This window comes from Ischnura elegans, chromosome 11 (genome assembly GCF_921293095.1).
Source record: "Ischnura elegans chromosome 11, ioIscEleg1.1, whole genome shotgun sequence".
Classification (NCBI taxonomy): domain Eukaryota; kingdom Metazoa; phylum Arthropoda; class Insecta; order Odonata; family Coenagrionidae; genus Ischnura; species Ischnura elegans.
Genome location: NC_060256.1, coordinates 80136080 through 80157945, shown reverse-complemented (window position 1 = coordinate 80157945; position 21866 = coordinate 80136080). Strand labels below are relative to the sequence as shown.

At 37.7% G+C, this 21866-nt stretch overlaps 1 protein-coding gene across 1 annotated transcript in view; it reads right to left on the bottom strand.

Moving 5' to 3' along the window:
• The window catches only part of LOC124167975 (protein O-mannosyl-transferase 2), a 47712-nt gene that overhangs the window by 9234 nt on the left and 16612 nt on the right, over positions 1 to 21866 (bottom strand). Inside the window, exons 7-13 of the mRNA XM_046546051.1 lie at positions 20630 to 20789; positions 16603 to 16709; positions 13801 to 13883; positions 13154 to 13503; positions 11190 to 11341; positions 892 to 980; positions 33 to 181 (exon numbers count right to left, since the gene is read on the bottom strand). Of these exons, the coding sequence (XP_046402007.1) occupies positions 33 to 181; positions 892 to 980; positions 11190 to 11341; positions 13154 to 13503; positions 13801 to 13883; positions 16603 to 16709; positions 20630 to 20789 (1090 nt within the window). The remainder of the gene's footprint in view (positions 1 to 32; positions 182 to 891; positions 981 to 11189; positions 11342 to 13153; positions 13504 to 13800; positions 13884 to 16602; positions 16710 to 20629; positions 20790 to 21866) is intronic.

Genomic DNA, 21866 nt, shown 5'->3' with positions numbered 1-21866 from the left:
CAGATCCCACCAGATGGAGAATCGAGGCTCACCCTGTAGTTGATAGGCCATTGCCAAGGTCGAGATGTTACCTCCCCCTCTTTTGGCTTCAGGCCAGCATTACCCTGGAACATAACTGCATGAGATTCCAGAAATTTCTGGAAAAAGTTAGGAGCATAGACTTGGAAGCTCACATTAGGCACTGAAAAAAAATCACAACTCAGTTAATTAAAATGAATGCATTCAAACAAGGACATCAAGCAATTTATAACATGGTGAATAATTATCCATCTAGGTTTACCATAAATGCAAATACATACTCCTCTGTCTTTTCATTAACCTTTTCATTTAACTCTTACATAAATATCCTCTCATCATCTCCTTTCCATTGATGAATATTTTCTTTCCTAATTGTCTTCCCGATACCCTTACTACTCATCAGTTTTCTTCTGATGTGCTGACCAAAAATTAATCAACTCCTCATCCTCAAGTCTATGACCACATATGTACTTCATCTCGAGGTTCACATTCCTCGCTAAATATGCTTTACAAAATCACATAACTTTAGTCTTCTCATGATTAATCTTCATGCCATATTCCTCACACAATTTAGAAGGTAGCCAAGAAATTGCTTGGTATTATGCTGTAGTTTTTGTTTTTAAAAACTATTTGATAAAAAATATAAAGCCAAAAATCTAAATGGGTGCAATTGTACCCAGGTCTCCCCTAGTTTTTGAGATAAGGGTTCTTAATGTGACCAGGATAATTTTAATATTTCCAAAACTTCTCAAACAAGGATTAGCTTGAAACATGGATCACTGGATTTAGTACCACTGAATTATCCTCCCATCATTTCAAATTATACGCATTGCTAATAGGCACATGAGTAGTGGTAAAGATATGAACACTTACATTTTGGGAAGTAGTTGTCTTCAATATTCCATAATGCAGATTCGTCCCGAAGATTAAGGTTGCATGACACTTCAGCTTGCTCATATGCCCTGAAATTCAAATGAGTGTTGATAAATAAAAATATTAGAGCAGATTTGAATCTATCTAAAACTCCAGAAAAACGTAAGCGGTATCAACATATTCTTTAAACATGAGGATTATTTGATAAGTCTGTGACTGTTTGAATTTTCCACGTAGTAACTTAAAATACAACAATACACTCTCGGCTGCCATACCTTAGTAAACAACTGTGAAATTTTGAGCTAGCTGTGTTGTTTAGTTAGTGTTTGACAGCGATTGAAAGCAGAAAACCTCATGAATTTGAACAAAAATGGAAAAAAGTGAAATTTGTGTACTAAAAACATTGTTTTTTGCATAAAAAGTATAACTGAAATAAAGACGAGACTTGATAAATACTATGGAGAGACTGCACCATTAATTTCAAATGCAAAGAAGTGGCTGTCTTCCATAGCAGTGGTACCAGCACAAGTGACACCAAAAGTTTAGCATGCCCAAAGAGGTCATTACACCAATAATCATCAATATAATCCATGGAGTGATACTAGATGATCAAATAATTATTGAGTTAAAGAGCAAGAGGTGGCTGATGCTGCAGGTATATCAATTGAATGGGTGCACCACATTTCACATGAATATTTGGATATAAAAAAGCTATCAGCATGATCAGTCCCACAATTGCTCACACTCGACCATGACTATAACCACAATAGTGCGACCACTGCAAAGGAGTACTTTGGCCATGATCAATTGTAATCTAAATGAGTTATTGCACCATTTCGTAACTGTGGGTGAAATATAGAGTCATCGCAACACACCAGAGACAATCAGGACAATAGGTTTCTATGAGTGAATGTGCACCATAGAAGGCTAAGGTGGGTCTGCCAACCAATAAGGTCATGACCATATTTTTTTTAGGATGTGCGCAGTGTCCTTCACATTGGTTACCTTGAAAAGCATAAAAGGTACACCGGTGAATATTATTCAGACAGGGTTCACACTAACTTTTGATTTTCAATTTCCCTGATTTCTAGTCCAATTTGTTTGTTTCTATTCCCCTGACTTTATGTCTATGTAAAACATTCATGTATGTACAAGTATTTTTTTAAAAATGCAGCAAGGTATACATTACACACTACCCCACATGCTGCCTCCATAGGCATGCGGCCAGTTCTATTAACACATTTAATGCGGGCCCGATTTTCATGAAAGTCGCCAGAATCGGCCGATAAAATAAGGAAGAAAAATAGAGAGAGGTTTTTGCGCCATAACTTCCGTTCAAATATGTACTACTATTTACAAACGGTGCACATGGGTTGAAAGAGGGAAGCTTGCTGAAGGCCATGCACATAAACGGAAGACTCGGAAGTGGATATAGTCACGTACGGAGGCAGAGAAAGGGCTCTCGGCCCGACTGGCAGTGTACGTCAATTGACGTGCTCCACGCTGAATGTGTTAACATGCAAGCCATTTACAAAAAATGAGGGTGAACATACAAGTATTCCATGACCTAGTCCCACCTAGCACTTATTATTATGTCATATATTTTTGGGGAAGGAAAAAATTCCTGTACCAATCCATAAGGCAAAATATCTCTCTTATTTCATCCATTCTGCTGGACTTGTATAGTATAATCTAATTTGTGCGGCATAATGAAGTTGTAAGATGATGATATCCCAGTAGTTTTGAAAGATATCTCATGCCATCAAATCCTAGCACATATCCTCTGAATCTCTAAGGGCTTCCAGAATAATCTAACAGCAATTATTCATTAATTGTGTGATTTTCCTTTGTACTATATTAAGTTAACAGCACAAGGCTTTCCAAGTTGGAGAGAAAAACTATTCCATGAAATAAAGTCAAGTGGCGCCAAGTCTGCTATAACCTGAGCTTCCCATCCAGGAAGACAACAAAATAGCCATCTAACCATTCAAAAGCAACAACTCTCCATTCATTCAACCATTGTTCATATCTTTTTACTCTGCCTCTGGAGTTTTACGCAGACCATAATCTGATTACTCTGACAATTCCCTCACTTTCAGTCCCAATTTTTAATTTTCCCTAATTTCCCTGACTGGTATGAACCCTGTATGAGCTTTAGGACAGATTCAATATTTACTTGAAGCAAAAACAATTGCATTTGAAGAAGAAGTTCTGTTCAAGACAAAAATCCACAAATTAGGCTATGAATTTCTATCCCATCTAGTACCGTATAAGCGTGTGTAAGAGGCGCACCTTTTTTCCCAGAAATTGCTGCCGAAAATGAGGGTGCGCCTCTTAAACAAACTGCTTATTTTCCCCCCTCCCCTTCCCCGGTCGCAAGTCTAAGGGGAACTGAGTGGCCTTGGTTTTCAGTGTGAGTCAGTCATCTGTAATCCTAGGTCAAAAACAAGCGTCAGGCAGGGGAGTTTCTCCCTTAGTGACGTATTTTTAAAATGCTCCTGTTTGCTTTTCTTGTAAGCATCGCACCGTCACGTCGGTACCCCAGAGGTGAACTTGGAAGATCGCGCAGGGTTTTTCGCTCCGGAGGGCGCGCTAAATTTACTGCCACGAGTGGGCATCCCGCGGCATTTATACTGCATATAGTAATCGGTTATCAAACGTAGAGAAACGCGTATTTTTGAAGGACATACCTGGTTAATAGTCAATATCTGTCTTTCCGAGTAATTTCCATTACGCTGAGGACCTGATTTTCCAAAAATCATCTTCAGACGCTAATATGAGGATTATTGCAACTGAAAATTATATTGGTATCAAAACCTGCACTTTAAAAAATTCGAACGAGTGTGTTCATTGTTGGACTAAATTGTGGATGGAAGAAATCAGAAATGCTTATAAGTGAAGAGCGCGGAAGGAGAGGTCCAGGGGAAGGAGCAGAGAGTCTTTGAAGCAAGCAACGAAATACGGAGGGGAAGGAGCGCGCTCCCTCCCCTCCGTATTTCAAGCTACGAGGCTATGAGCGAAGGAGCACGGGAAGAACACGCCCGATCTTGCATGTGACGTCGTTGCCTTCAAAGCGAAGGGGCGAAGGCGCAGCAATGTGATATACATACGCAGTTTGCGTTGCCTAAAGTTTCCAGTCCAACTCGTCTTGTTTGAATGCGCTTATGCTACGCTTGTTTCTTCCGAAATTGTCCTGTTTGGACTATTTTGAATATAAGTAGCCTTGTTGTAACTATAAATCTTTGTGTCAAACAATTAGAGCTTAAATACTTAAATTCTGTCAAATATGCGTCGCGTTAGATCTCTTTCTTTTTTTGAACCTCGTGCGTGTCATACAATTATTGAAAGCTATCGACATATCTTCGAGCTCAGTAGATGACTCACCTAGCATTTGGCCTCCATAAACTGGGAGATCGATCAAGGTCAGTTGGTGAGACGGGGAAGGGATGAAACGCGTTTCCATTGTTCCACTGTAACTTGATGTTTTCCTATTTTCCTGTGGGGTCTCGGAAAGGAAAAAAAACCGGCAGAGGCATTGGCTGATGGAGGGCCGAGTGCGGTTCCGGTAAATCTACAACATGGTTATTATCCTACGGCGCTAAGATTGCCTCGATTGTTGTTCCAGCGCTTGGGAAGGTTCATGCTATTTGCCTGTCGTGTTTTGCCTTAAAATTTTCCACAGCTGCAATTCTATTGCAATACTCCTGCGAGAGCATTTAAACAAAATTGTTCGTGAATAGGACAAGCATCGTAGAGCAACGGCGTATGTGAAGAGAGGATCGGAATTCTTTCTACTCCCTCTTATGCCGCTATTACCGCCGCAGTTATCAAAATTTCCTTTCTCAATTAATATTGAAAGAGGAAAGTTCGATAACTGTCGAAATTGCAGGTACATCTGCAACACCGCGCGATAGTATTAAAAAAATTCCGCAAAATTTTTTTCTTCATAGCTCCGATGCTCAAAATAGGGGTGCGCCTCTTACACGTGTGCGCCTCTTACACACGCTTATACGGTATATTCTCCAGATTTAGGCTCCCTGTGACTATTTTATGTTCCCAAATCTGAGGAAATGGCTGGGTGGCAAGGACTTTGGGTCAAATCAAGAGCTTATCACTAAAACAAATGCCTACTTTGAGAGCCTTGATTAAAGCTAATATTTGGAAGGAAAAAAATGGAAAACTTGGGACTAAATAGATATATGTATCAACTAAAATGAGACTTTGTTGAGAAATAAAATGTTACAAAAAAAAATACTCACAAATTCATGGACTTCTCAAACTACCCTCATGCCAGCCATGACAAATATTAACGGTAAACACCTGATATTAGGCAAAGATTAGCCGTTTGTAAGTGAGAATTATCAGAAATGGGGCCTTTACTTAGAACCAAAATTGCAACTCATTCTAAGAGTTACAAAGAAGGGATAGAAAAGTTAAAAAAAATCTTCCTCATTCAGCCATTTACCTAGTAGTTTACCATAAAAATATATATACGAGGAAGTTGGTACACACTTTTTATATGTTGGCGAAATCCTTTAAGTTCTGGTTTATGCATTTGTTCAGGAAGAACCACCACATCAACCCACCGCAAGAAACCTTTCAATGTGCCTTGTCAGGGGTGCAGCTAGGCATTAAGACTAGGGGGGTTAAGGTGCAACTAATACCGGGGTGTGTGGGAGTATGGAATACCCACCAGGATAAGTAGTAGGTGCGAGATTAATAAATTGTGGAATTTTAAGATAAATGGTTCAAAATGGTGAGTTTTACGGCTTTCTGAGGGATAATTTATTAATACTTACACTATTCGAAGTAAAATGGGTTAAACCTAAAAATTTCTCTGAGCTCTGGGGGGGTTTATCCCCAAAACTGTGCCACTGTACCTTGTCGCCCTCTTTTCAAAAAAACTCTGCACCTTGCCTCTTCCCTGTGTATATATTGTGACATAACGGTGGTATTTCTGTTTTTGTTTTCATTTATCCTAATTTCTCCCCGTAAGTTATATTCGTGTATTGTTGGAGACACAGCTCACGCCATGTTTTGACTTACCGCCATTGTATTTTTGTGGTTAAATTGTTTGTGGTAATGGTCATAAAAAGGTGACATTGAGATCACTGTAAAAACCCATATATACCGGTGACGAGGAGGCATAAGCTCTTCTTGCGCTCTTGGTGATTGAGCAGTACGGATTGAGCATTGACATGAGAGGATCAGTGAAGGCAGACTGGAGAGAGAGGTTGGTGATGTACCTACGGGACGGAGGTGTGATTCAAGAGCATGCGGTCTGGCTACGTGTCGCACGGAGGCATCTATTGACATCAGCCATTGGAAACGAGTATCCTGCTGGGAGTCGAGTACAGTTACGACCCATCCATGGAAGCGACAACGAGAAGTTGCAGAGACGCTGCTCATCCAAAGAATTAAGTATCATGGGCAAGTTCCCAATCCCTCCATCAACTCATTAGATACTGAGTGTTGCCTTCAGTCACCTCTGCCACACTAAATCTGTCCAATTGTCTCCATCGAAAGGTGTAGAGATTTTATATTCAAAGTTGACTATAAAAATCGTCATTTGGTGTCAAGAAGGGTGATGTGCTTCAAGTTCTCCATGCTTGAATCTCCGGTCAAATAAGTCATGATGGAATAAACTGCTTTTGCGGTAGAAAGTTCTCCCATGTCACATTTTTTTGTGTGGTGTCTAAACTCCCTATTGTATCAATGATCTCCCGTCATTTTTCCAACAAAAGACAGTTACTTTAAACAACGAGGAGCTTGTAAATATTAATTATAAGGGCTAATTTAGCATTTATTTTGGTGTTTTATAGAAAGGTTATCATTTCAGTGCTTTCTTTTATTTACTCATTTATTTTTCATAATTCATCAGTCATTTCATCCATCAATAGTTATTAAGTGGGTAATTTTTATTTTGAGTTTTGTATGTGTGTCGACGGATATTTTTTTAAATTTCAATTGTTATGAATAAATTGTTCATGTTATCTAAAATAATTTTGAGTTGTCTCTCAACACCTTATCCCAATATTTCTAAATTTAATTCTCTTTTAGAAAACCATCACTGCAAATGCAAAAGTTCGTAAAGGTCCCTCCCTTCGAAGATATCTTCTCATTAGTCTACTCACTGGTAGCTCAGCCGCGGTTTTGTGTGGTGCCCCTTGGTTGCTCAGTGTATTTGGAGCGTGTCACTTTTCTCGATTGCCTCTCTTTATTCAGCATTTTTTTTCAAGGTGGTTGCAGGGAGCGGGGAGAGGAGTGGGGGGTTGGATCATGGGGGGAAGTTCTGTTTGGCGGCACACCCAAGATGGCAATACTCATGTAAGCCGCACTCGACGCATACCATCACAATATATACGTTGTTATCATAATTGCTAAGCTCAATATTGACACCTACAAAAGGAATGATAGTTTTTATGGATGCTTTTTATGAATATACCAGAAATGTGACAAATCTGCACCAATTGTATGTGAGGACAAGGCATGTAGCACTAGGACCAAAAAATATAGGTCTTACACTCTACAATAAATTGCCTTGCGAAATAAAGAAATTTGAATCAATCTATGTATTCAAACATGAACTGGTTCAATTCTTGAAAAGGAATGTTTCCTACTCTGTTGATGAATTTACGCAGCTATAAATATATGTATTTATACAATATTGGCATGTCCTATATTTGTAGGCTAAAAAAATTTGCTGGACAAATAAATGATTATTATTATTATTATTAAGGAAAGAAACCACTCAGAAAAGTATAAGCAACAACAAACTACGACATGAGAATGCATGAGCCTGAGGAGTAATGTTATATCATCAACTTATCAGCAAAACGGTTAAGGCTTTTGATTTTCCACCATGAATAGCTTGAGAAGTAGGTGATAGATCAAGAAATGGAAAAGTACTGTACATCTGGAGTGAAATTTTCAAAGAAAAAAATCATTTGGCTTAGCCATGATTCCTGTCAGTAAGGTATGGTACCACTAACACCACCTCCTCCTCCAAAGCAAATTTCAAATTGACTTTAACAAATAAAATGTTGAAGTCTCAAGTCCATGTATGTCACAGGAGACAGAGGTCATGCTTAATAAGCCATTGCCAAAGAGAAAATGGCTTTTGTGTAACAACAAATGAATAACAAAATTTTGGTTATCATTTGGTGTGCACATACATATGTCATTTGAGTTATAACATGGTCACTTTCATCCTTCCATCAAATTAAGACTGAATAAAAATTACAATAGTAGCATCAACAGTTTACTGAATTAAAGTCTGCTTAGTCCTATGACTGCACAGACTTTCATCACATGCATTAAAGAAGTGCCTATTTTAACTAAAATCAAAATAAAAGGAAATATTATCATTTTCTATGCAATAAATAGGTATGTATTTATTGTACTCTACAAGTTTAATAAGAATTTATATCTTATACAAAGGAAATGAAATGGTCACCATGAAAAGGTTAACAAGTAAATATCACACTGATTCTTATATTCACTTTAAACATATCCTTTTTCAAGATAATGTAATTTATGTAGCGATTTCCTAATTTATGGTATTAGCAGTAATAAGAGGCTATTTAGGGAAAATGTGATTACTACATCACCTAAGGACAATGGGGAACTTGCATGAATTTTTTTTATATCATAGGCGGACAGAAAATTATTTTCTGAATACAACAAAGAAAACCGCATGTAAATCTGAGTTTTCTTTCGCGAGATATTTAATGATAAAGATAACGAATTTTAAAGCGCGGGAAAAACTCCCTCACCCCCCAAGCCACTACCGACGAAGCCTCGATGACGTCAAAGGTGCCTAAACATCACGCGAAGCTATTGTTGTGATTGTTTGTAATAGTTGCCAGCAGTTGTGGGAGCTTCGTTTGTTAGACGTGTTGATTATTTTATATTTAAAGATAAATATCCGACGATAGAGGCTTGGAAGCCCTCATATTTTACATTATTTATAATATCAATATCTGAGTAAGGGCATAAAATATAAAAGTGGAGCAGTTGAACCAAAAATTTGATAATACCTAAATAACATCGTTGTAGGAGTCTGAGCCACGGCCATTGGAAGGGGGATACGTTAATTGTAAGTTGATGTTATCGACGGCATATCATTCATTTAAGTATGTAATTAGAACGATTTTGATGTTTACTAATGTCCGCTTAGCTTTTATATACAATAACTTCATCCGTTTTCTCGTAGGTACCGGAGAATTCGTCGTTAAGGACTGTCTGTGCTTGTATTATGGGGTGAATTCCAGTCAATGCAACTTTTGCTCGCTGATTGGAAACATCTAGGAACATTTTTGTGCCAAAATAGTGTTATTTTCTACGTGACATCTCCCGTTAAGCTACTGCTAATAATCACAGTGCCAGTGGTTGTAATGCACAAAGTTTGACAAGGTTGAAAAATATCGGCCAAGAGTTATCAGTGTTCCATCGTGATTGAATTGTAAAAAGTGCTATTTAAATGTCTAACAGTAGTGTAAAAATTGTCAGTGGCGTGCTAATCTCCGTTGTTCACCGTAGATATGACATTTCACGATCACGCTATTGAAATAAAAACTGTGTGTGAAGTTTGTTATTCCATTATTTCAACGAATAGCAGCGAGAAATGTCACCTGTGTCACTTGTGTGGGCTAATTTAAGGGTTTAAATCAGTGAATAAATAGTTGTATTCATCATAACGAGTTCTGTTATTGTAAGTTGTACGTGATGAATATAAGAATGTGATAGTGACATCCAGTTTTTGATAAGAGTATTTGCCTATTTCCCACTATATTTTTATGGTATATGCTAGTATATTGTTTATAGATTTACCTATATTATTGAAATAGGTTGTAGCTTGTGTGTGTGTTGGCAGCGGAACCGATTCGCGATCTCACATGTGGATTGTGTGCAGACTGTTTTGCTGTGAATTCGTACCGTAGGACGGATAGGACTACCTTCTCCGTTAATCCGGCGTTGCCAAATTCAACAGAACAGCTTACACTAATGTCAACAGCACAGCTTACGATCGTTATCCTCCAGTATTACAATTTTCTTTTACAACTCGATTTGCCGCCGACGTATAGCAATAATTTGTCTTAACAAATTCCATGAGGGTCGTGGCATCAATTTTTGGTGTCCTAAAAAAAGGCTGGTGTCCTAACACACCATGCCACACGCCTTTTAGGCGGCTTGCGGGGTATTATGTAGACGTAGATGAATTTCAGGTGTACTATTCGAACGAGTGGCAACGTTATCATCCATTTTTCTGATAACAAAAACACACGAAGTGAAACGCTTGTACTTCAACATCCCGATGCCGCAATATTAATATCCCAAGTAATAATCTAGGCACAATAGCAATAGGAAAACTTGCCCAAGAATAACAGAACAAAATAAAGTGACGATGAGCGGCTAAATACTCCCTCAAAACAAATTTTACACCATGCGCTCAGCGTATTTCCCTACTCCCTACGGTTGTTTAGGCACCTATGACGTCACGCCTGGCCTCGGCAACGCTCGGGTGTCTTCGCGCAGTGGTCGGCTCAGAGAAATTTTTCTCGATTTTAAATGCAATTTTTTTATTTCTTTTGATGTTGAATGGAGAAACTGAAGGTATTTTTGCGAGCTAATGTATCCATTTGACTTATTCAAAATAGTTTTTAGAGCAATCTACGACCCATGCAAGTTCCTCATTGTATATTCCATTCACTTTCTTTTGCTTATGAATATTTCCCACAAATTCGCTCAAGCACATGACAACTACCTTTGAAAGATTGAATATTTTATGAAAATCTGATCCGTGTGCTCAAAATAATTTATGGTCTCTTACCCTGTCTTTCAAAATTTTTATCAACCCCTCTCAGTAATGTGTACCATTGAGACCTATTGAATTTGGCAACGTTCACAGATAATTTTCATTTATCTTTCTACTACATACTATGGCCTGACTTATGATGACCTCTTAGGCAGGACATATATAAACTGCCTGTTTTAAAGCCTTGAACTCAGATTTGAATCATTTGGGGTGGTAACTATGGCGAGAGGCAAAATGCAACAATGTGATACTGCACCCGAGCCACACTCCTATGCAGGGGCTGACGATGACTCTGTGAGTTGAAACGCATTGTGCATAAAATAAATTTGGCAGAAAAGTGCAACAGTTTATCTGTTAATAAACACTCACCTCTACTTTCAAACAAATATTATTCTGAACAGATGAGTAAACAGATGAGAAACAAGAGGTCACACATCAGTAATTGAAAAATAAATGTAAGTCTTAACTACTCCTTTCTTACCATTTGGGTAGCTGTTTCCCACTTGAGGTTAAGGCACAATGCTGAAGATAATGCACAAACTTCAGCTTACTGGAAACGGTTTGGATGACATCATTTTCTTTTCCTCCAACCACAACAACTTTCCATACATCATTAGCATCCCCAGTTCCATTCTACAACATGAAAATTTAGAAGTCAATGAAGCTAAACACTCAGACCTCTGCACATGCCTATTAACATAGTCTTCACCGGCCAGAGGCACAGTATTTTGATCAACATGTGGAGAGTATTCCACAATAAAAGGTATAAGGTACAAAGTTAATGCAGATAAAAAAGATAAAATTCATGATACTTTCTTTCACTTACTATCAAGCCACTGACTAGATTAAATTATGAAAGAAAATGTGGAAATATTTTTCATTGGAATTACTCATTTACGCACAGAGATAAGTATGCTACAAATAAAAATTAACTATGCTTAGTTACAGTAACTTATTAAATACTTTTTAATTAATTAAAACAATTATAATTTGAAAGAGGAACTAGTCATAATACCAAAACAGTTGCAGGAGGTGCAGTTAGGTAGAGACATTTTAACGACAAAGAGTTATTTTTTTATTTACAGTTGAAATGACTAATCATGCTGTTTAGTAATGATGGCTGCAGTAATAGTGTATGAAATCTCAGGAAAGGCTTGGTTAAGTTATACAGCAGATTTTTATTCCAACTATAAATTCAATCAAATCCATCTAAAAAAATCAAAATTCTCGAATACAATACAATGATTCTACATATTTGAGAGTATGTAACTGTTATCAGTAACTCAGTAAACTTTCACTCAGCTATCTCTGTTCTTAGAGAAGAGAATGGAGAAGAAAAAACTATGCTCATTGTATTTGAGTACTTAGAGAAGGCTTTTGAAAGTGTGGATTTGGAATTCTGAAAGACATTGAAATTCTTTGTGATGACATGCTAATTATCCAAAATTAATATAAAAACCACATCCTGGTGACAAAATATGGACCCATCTGTGAAGAAGCAAGAATTAGGGAAGGAGTGAGATAGGGCTGGGCACTGTCTCCCATGATTCTCAACATTTATAAGAAGAAAGCCATTGATGAAATCAAAGAGAAGGCTCAAGGAGTGAAAATCCATGGGGAGAGAATTGGGAAGCTATAACTGCCGATGACAGAGCAATGATAGCAGAGAAAGAGAAGAATTTAAAGAAGGTTTGGTAAACATGGGAAGGATAATGGGCAGGTAGCAGCTGAAAATCAATGTGAAGAAAACTAAGAAATTAGTATGCAATTGACGAGAAGTCAAGAATAACATTAAAATAGGGAAAAATTGGAATTTAGAGGAAAATTTTTGAAGAAAAATAAACAGCAATGAAAGAAGCATGAAAAAAATCAGCAGTAGAATAGTCAAAACAAACATTCAGTAGAATGGAGGATGTGCTTACAGCACAAAATTTAAGCATAGAAATGAGGAGGTAATTCATCAGAACTTACATCTTGAATCAGAATGCCTCTCTATGGCAGTGAGACAAGTACTGTAAGAGCAGCAATGTAAGCAAGGGTGCAGGGTTTTGAAAAGTGGTGCTTCAAATGAATAATCAAATAGGTCAACTGAGAGACCAATGAAGAAGGTTTAAGAAAAGCAGAAGAGAAGAGGAGCCTTAAGAAAACTCTAATTGTAAGACAAAGATAGAACAACTTAATCAGCCATATCGTGAGGCATTAACTGACTACATCAATTGATAGAGACAAGTGAATGGCAAGAACTAAAAAGGAAGACCTTAGATAAATACATGGAACAGGTTAAGAATGATGTGAAAGAAAAGAAATAATTAGGCATAAAAAGACTAGCTGATGGAGAATTGACTGGAGAGGTGCTTCAAACCAATCTCAGGATCGTTGACCACTGATGATGATGATTTCTGTTAGTAAGTAAACAGGTTTTGAAAAATGAGCAGGGCAACTTACCTCTCCATACCCAGTAACTTGAAGGTGCCTCTTGGAGAGAGGGGCTGGTTCCCGATGGGAGTGCAGGTTTCTCTTGGTGGGGACATGCTCCAGGCGGATCAGATGCCCATTTCGTACAAGCTCCACTTTGTCACCTGCAGCACTTTTAACACTCTCTTTTCCATCTGTCTCCTCTTCTGCATCACTGATCTTTTTCACCAACCACCGGTTGTTATCATCCTTGTGTGAATAAGTGGTCACTTGCTGTTGACGCGCACCCACGCCTTCTGGATAGAGATGCCAATGGGAATGAAGATAGCCACCTCCTGTTTGCTGATTTTTCAGGGTCACAATTGCTCCATATGCAAGCTCTGGGAATAAATAACAAAATGTATTAGAGTTAAAGCCGAAGTTTAAGTTAAAGAGTGTAAATTATTACTCTGTTGTAAATCTCAGGCAGTCAGTATTTTTTCAGAGCTGTTTCCACAAAATATTTTTTTGCGCTGAATGCGTCTATTGGATGAATAATTCACCTGCATCTAAATCTACACACTAAACTGCAGGCCGCCTAAAAGGCGGGAAAAAAATGACGAGAATTCTCGCCATCCATACGCAACGTGTTGAAATAAAAATCCAAAGCAACATACGTAAATATAATTTCTACTAACCTCGAGGCATACTGGCATTATGAAGTGAATTTCCTTCCAACTGAGATTGGAATGCTGAACTATAGAATCCATCTCCAGTTCCACTAGAAAGGGAAATGAATACATCACTATTTAAATTACTTACATCAATTCAACTTCTGAAAAAGTAAATAAAATTGATCCGACCACACAGCTTCACTTAAAATTAGGGATGGTTGGATCGGATACCTCGCATCCAAATATCCGCGGATATTGCCCTTGATCGGATACATCAGATCCAAAGTCGTGGAAGACATTGGATCTGGATCCAAAATTTTGAATAATAGCTACTGTGAATGCATGCCCCATAAGGGTGGAAAGAGTTCCGATTCTATCTTTGAATGCGCCGTCGCATGCGATTCTTGTCCTACTCATGAACCGTTTGGTTTGAAAGCTCTCGCAGAGCGTAGGAGAATTTCAGCTGTGGAAAATAAAAATAGCAAAATGCGACTGGCACATAGTGTGTCTCTTCCCAATAGATCGAACAATCACCAGGGGAATCTCAGCGTCAGGAATTGCTGGTACCGCTTGGCTTAAATAAGGATTATTAACACCTTATCAAATGAGGAAAACTTTCCGACCTTAGCCAGTTTTAATAGGTGATTATTAAGACATGTTTCCCTGAGCTCTGTGCCTCATCCATGCATTGGTAACCTCAGACGATGTAAAACTCCTATCTACTCGTATAGAAACTAGGTCACAGTGACGTCACGTGGAGTGGAATCGCATGGGTGCCAATCTGGCCTTTTTCAAATGAGGTTAAAATTGACTGTTGCCATTTGTCTAAATTAGGATTTCTAAAACCAAATAATTTGTATATTATCCTCTTCCCTACGCAGGGCGTGATTTCACGGTCTGAACTTTCTGATGCTAAAGAAGGAAGGCCGGATTTTCACGGCTTGAATTTTTCGAAGCAAATGGCCAAAGGCCGTGTTTTCACGGTTTCGCGGTCAAGAATGCCAAGTGGGTCCCAAGCGCCATTAGGGTCCCTTGGCACGAGAGGTCCGACCCTTTCCTATTGTCCGTGTGGGGATTACCTCGGCCCATTCCGGCTCTCAGTGTCCCACTCAAGGAAGGTGCTCATGGTCACTTATTTGTTTATAAGTTAAAATAACTAAAAACGTTCATGTTGCATTTATTAAAAATCAATGCAAGGAATTACATTCTGTATGTTCTGCTGATTGGTTCCAAATTTTAAACGGAATTCTAGCGTTCATATTAACGGAGTTGATTATCACGTAGAACAATTTTTGTAGACACTAAGGTTAGATGTCTAATTGTTATTTTTATAACTTACTAGCAAGTTTATAGGAGCGATATTGTAATGATTTACATCTAAAATATACGTTACTCTGTTAGCTACATTCTGAGTGTACATTTGCCGTGAAATTCGATAGAATATCTGATTTAACTTCTATGAAAATATATAACCCTATCATACGAAGGAAAATTTCCGACCTAAGGCAATTTTAAAATAGAGAGAGATGAGAGATTATTAAGATGTGTTTCTCTGAGCTCTGTGCCTCATGCATGCATTGGTAATCTCAGATGATGTAAAACTCCCGACTACTCGTATAGCATCTAGGTCCCTGTGACGTCACGTGGAGTGGCATTGCATGGGCACCAATCTGGCCTTTTTCAAATGAGGATAAAATTGACCCTTCCCATTCGTCTAAACCGGTATTTCTAAAGCCAAATAATTTGTATATTATGAATACACTAATGGTGGGTAACGAATCACAATCAATGCCTTTCGTTTTCTTTGATGAAGGAAACTACCCTATTATGTACAGTACACTCCCCATTATTCGGGCTACTGATGGGGGGAGACGGCACGAACAATCAGAAAACACGCATAACCCAAACTTTCACTTTAACATCTTGTAATGTTCATTATTTACGTAAAACAAACAATATATTACTATTTATGCCGTTATTCTGTTATTTTAGAGTGCTTCCAAACTCATTGAGAGCTTTCTTCACCAGTTTGATCTTTTGTTCAGGAGTGTGATCTTTTAAGTGGCAATAACAAGGTTGTACTCGTATTATTAATGATCCTTGTAAGGCCTGGTTTTGAAAACCACACATCCATGGCTGCGTGATCACAGATACAGAAAAGTGGTTTGCACGAATGCTTCATAACCACTGCTCGGGCGTCGGAAACTACACTGTCAGGCACCACTTCATGTAGTTGCATCTTGCACAAGTTGCTCGGGTTGCAACTGCTGCAGGACGTGTATCAGTGATCGCACACTGTGAGGCTTGGAAAACAGAGGCACGGTGCTCCCGTGAATGCAGCTAATTCACGATCGCTTCCGTTTATGAAGGGGATTCTAACGGATATATTAAGCCTGGTGTATCCTAGCATTAATGAGGTAATTCCGATGATTTTGCATCCGATTTTAATTTTTTATAAAGATCGCAGAAAAAATTGAGCGAGAGTGAAAATCATGCATGGATAATCCGCAACACGGATATACCACAGCCGGATAATCGGGAGTCTGCTGTACCATGTTTTATCAACTTTGGTATCCCCCCTCCAAAAACATATTTACAACAGCCCTTTCCAATCAAAATTTCAACAATGCAACATGTACCTTAGACACTTGCATATTATAAATAAAACTCATGCAAAATAAAGATGCAATATGGTTCCATAAAACAAAAGTCTCCAAATAAATCAAATTCACCTCATCTACCAACCTCATCAAATCACTTAATCAGGATATGAAAAATCAACAAGAGAAACATTTTCATAAATGCAGTCACCTATGCAATTATTACCTTTTTTTAAGTACAGCCAGGTGAATGTAGAAAAATACAGCATACAAAATGGCAGGCAGGACAATAAGACACAGGGCCCTTGCTGCAAAATGCTTCATAGTATATGTCTGCAATGCCAGTTAAGAATTCATTAACAGCTACTATGCCAGAAAAATAACTTAAAGGAAGAATAAATTAAATATATCCTTCCTTTAAAAATTGCCAAGACTAGATGAGACCATTCTCATACATCCAGCACTCATAGAAAACATTTCCATAGAAATTTTTTTTTAATTTTTCATCATCATAATTTCAGAATATACGTAGAAAATATATATTGTCCCAAGTACACTTTAAAATTTCCATCAAGTCCTTAATTAGCAAAAATAAAGATTTTTTTAACAAAAATTATTGGTATGACCATTGCAATATGCCATGTAGATGTGTCCTGTGATGTATTTTCAGTAGTCTGTTCTCACATTGTACAGGAGTTCATTTCTATATACAGAGAAGTTACACACTTGAAAGATTGGCACTCAAAATGGAGCTAATATTTTCTAATCAACAAAAATTGAGCCTTTTTCATAAAAAGCTAGATAAAAAATGTATCAATGACTCCATGAACATCTGATGATAATTAGGAACAGTAGAATCAATGTGTCTTTCATTCCCAGTTCATTTCATCTTGATCATCAAATTGGTCACTGGGATGGATCACTTCAGTGTCTCAATTTCTTGCAAGGACAGTGGAGTTCAAAATTTGGCCTCCTCATTTCATTTGGCCTTTTCTTTTCATGTACGATTGGCCTCTTCAGCCAAAAAAACTCTTTATTTCTCTACAATGAAAATAAATACTATCTTAAGGAAAACTTCTTCACCTTTTAAGTTTTATTCCATTAGATCATAAGTACTTGTTAAAGGCAAAGTTTTCCAATTACCTTTTATGAGACAGGAACCTCTCGAACTGAGAAAAAGTTTTTGCATCCAAGCCACCTACCACCAAAAGCTTATAGCAATCATATTACGTACTTCCATGCACAAGTATTATCGAATTTTCTTAACTTTTTGTATTTGAAATTTATTTTGAATATAATACATCATAGAGCCTGTTTCTTTAAAATTAGAATACTTAGCATAAAATTACTTAACCTAATCTTGGACAGATCTTGCCCCTTCGAAAATATATTTTATATACTACGGATCCATAACAAGTATCCATAGCTTTGCATAAAATTTCTTTTTGAAAAGAGGCAATAGCTAATGTGAACCAATTTTTTGTGTTCAAAAAACGTACCATTGCATATTTTTACTCTTTCAATTAACTTTACCCAAAATAACGTTATGCAAAGCTGAAACTGTTGCACACTGCTTTTGCTTACAAGGGGAATACACGACCTTCGGGTGGCCGATTGAGCTCAAATTTTCTGATTCGGTAGATCACGGCTATCAATTAAATATGCCGAAGCAAGACGACGCACTTCTCAAAACTTTTCGAGGAAAAAGCAATTAAAAATCGTAAAAAACGGGTCTACGGTATATATCCGGTATTTCCTTACCATTTCTTCAAAACAGCGGTGGCCCAGTGGTTACGGCGGATGACTGCAGATGTAAGGGTGGCGAGTTCAATTATCACACACAGAGCTTTTTTTATTTTAATTTCCAACGATTTTATTGTTTGCATTTCTAAAGATTGTTTTCTCATCTTCGTTGGCTCATTGAAAATATTTTTAATTCATTTTTTAAATAATAGTAATAAGTGCTGAAAGGGGTAGGAAATGAAGCAAGGGCTATATAATAGCCTTTCCAAGGGCGATTTTGCATTTATTTGTTTTCTCTAGGTATATTAGGGTATTTCGAGTGTAAATTGTCTTCTGTAGGGGTGGGGACAGAATAATGACATTTAAATTATTAATTGGGAGGGAAATCCACCTTATCGACGGATTATGCTTTCATTGAGAAAATTATTCGTAAGCGTGAATGATGCGTGTATACCATCAAAAATACAGGGCAATACCGGATATATACCGTAGACCCGTTTTTTACGATTTTTAATTGCTTTTTTCTCGAAAAGTTTTGAGAAGTGCGTCGTCTTGCTTCGGCATATTTAATTGATAGCCGTGATCTACCGAATCAGAAAATTTAAGCTCAATCGGCCACCCGAAGGTCGTGTATTCCCCTTGTTAGACGTCAAAATAATGGTATATGCCGTGAAGATCACAGGCAATGTAAAAGAAATTCAAAGGATCAATGCTACCTTACTGCAGCTAATGGTAATGGACCAGCAAGACCTTTTAGAATTACAAATTGAGATTCACATTGCTACACTGATAAAACTAAGGCCAGGAGGCCTTCTTGAAGCCTACTATGTATCTGCTATTCCTCTCTCAACGTGTACCAGTCCTATCTAAATATATGGGACACTTCCCTTGGTATGCTTCACAATGGTCATAATATTACCCCTTCGTTTTACCACAGTAAATCCACCGAGTACATACATAGTTCTGGTACAGCCCAAGTGCTTGTCTTGTGTTGTATTGCCACAAGCCTCAATAGACCTAGTAGGGACGACTAGCCACAAGACAGGTGTATCCACTGCCTTCTGACCGCCCTAGCGGATATTTCAGCATGCACCACTATTACTACCGGCCTATTGGTAATTGGGGAGGATGTGTAAACAAGACAAGCTGGCACTGCATTGACGGCAGCCATAGACATTACCTTCAGATTTAGGCACCAAGTCACAGATCTGAGAGAATCAAATGGCATTTGGCTACAATTGACTCATTACTTCGAAACAAAATCTGCTAGATTGAGGTCAGTATGGAGTTACAGGGAGGAGATTCCAGTCTTAATGTTTTTAACATAAAATAATGTTCAATTATTGCAAAGTTATAGGCATAACAATTTTCTTGCAATAACACTTAGTAAAGTTACAGTGGAACCTCGATCTATCGTTTTTCAAGGGGATGGATGAAAAAAACGATGAATGAGGGAAAACGATCAATGCGGGAATGTTTGATTGGGTTGCCTACTCTTCAATGCCACACAGCGTCGCACCCACCAACTCCAAAGGCACCAAATTTGAAATTTTGGGCACGTTTGAATTTTTCAAATGTTCATACCTTCGAGTTCGAAAGTTCGAAAGACGAGGACTTCATGTATGTCCTATTCACGAGTGGTAATTATTGGGTCACCATGATTCCACAGGAATGAAGTTTATTATATGATGTTGCATGCATACTGAAGTATCTCCTACTGAAGAAAGAATCATAATTGATGCTCTTGGGCACAGCGCACGAGGCGATTATAACGTAGTCTATGTAGTATATATCCCCCTAAATGCCTTGCTTATCTGTGTAAATTCATAATAAACTTCTTTTTTTAACCGCCAGGACCAGGACTGAAGTTCATAATAATGTTTCTTTTACTATAAATTAGATTGGCCTTTTCGTCAGGACCAACAAGTTGCTTCGTAATAACAAAAACTTCGTAATAACGTTGTTTGTATAAATGAGAGTCTATTGTATATGCAATAGCACTTATCACTTATCAGTCTGGGCAGTAATCACCAAAGCTGACGTCAACATAGAAACCCCACCCTCTGTATCATTAAAAAGAATGGAAGGAGACAGGGACTATAATTCTAAACAATAAATTTAATTGCAGTCAACATACAACTCTTTCTTCCTGGGTATAAGAGTAAATGGAATTAAAGTTTCCAATCAAAATAAATAACATGAGAGCTAATGCCATAGTCAGCCAGTCAAATCCATCATGTGATTTCAGATTTTGCCATTTAATTTTGGATGAGCACACAAAGCCAAAAATCACACTGGTATGATCTTACTCAGAGCATTCAACCAAGCAAGAGCCTTCACTCCCATTATATAAACACATGACTTCCAAAGAATTGGCTTCAATAAATCTAAAGGAAGGCTAACTTGAGTCATCAACCAAATTTAAACCCAAAACCAACAAAGCATGAAATTCAATAACTCTATTCATGAAAAGATATACTGATCTATGGTTCTAAAGAACATTTTCTTACAATAGGTTGAGATATGTCACCAAGAAGATCCCATAGCCCGGCTGCGATGCGTATTCCAACAAGAAGAACAACAAAGAGGCCAACAAACTTGACGCTGATAGAGCCAGCCAACATGGATCCAGTGAACAATAGCCAGAACCACCATTTATATGAAAAAGACCTGTGATAATAACGAAAGAAAAAAATCACATTGAGTGAGTAGAGAGCAAAATGTTTTGATTGCACTAAGATTTAGTTTAAAAAAATTTTCTTAGTGCTTTGACAATGAAAGCACAAATTGCAAACCAAATATAACTGAGTCTATGCCAGACATTAGACTCCATCCCTGTGCAGTATAAAATTTAAATGTATCTGACAATGAAAGAACATTACAAAAGAAACATTTGAGGTCGTCTCAGTGAATGCAATCTACATCAACTTCTTTGGGTTTACATCGGTGAGAGTATTTCCACTTCAGTCATGTTTTGGCAGCACACTCCACTGTAGCCACCAGGAAAAAAGAGTGGCACTGATGGGAAAAAAAACTAATAAAAATTATTTTATTTTAGCTTTTCTTTGGATGCATTAAGAAAATATATTGCATCGAGATAATTTTTGCTGAACGCTGCGTGAGACTAAAGCAGTGATTTTTCCATGGCACTTCGAAATTCCCTGAGTTTTTTCAGAAGACCAAAGTTCCTTTAGTATTTCATGTTTTCTAGCTTACAAGAAGACATCGCCAAAGTAATGTTCGGGATCTGGATGCGGATGTTATTTTCTGAAACTATATAGGTAAGGTAGAAAAAGTGTCACGGCTTTCTTCCACATAAGCACGGGTTAGAGAGATATTCGCATGTTAAGATTTCGTACAGCATGAGTTCCCTTGAGTAAGCGCTCCCTCTCAACTACGGCCGTGGCGATGCGGTCTAGGACGTTATTCCCCCAGGCTGTAGTTGGTATCCGGGGTTTGAGTCCTAGTATCAGCAAAAATTTTTCTATCTTCTTATTTTTGAAATCAATGTTACATTTTATCCCCATTCGTTTTATTTGGTTACTTCACGATTTTTTTAAATTTAATATCAATTTATGGATTTTAAACGAAACTCCAAATTGTGCCTTACCTTGCGAATTATAGGACGCATATAATTACTTACACGTGAATTTCCGTGTAATGTGCTCATCATGTGCACCGATGCACACCTCTGCGTCACATCAATTAACCGATTGTACATCTATTCATGAATCGTTCCCCGGTTTT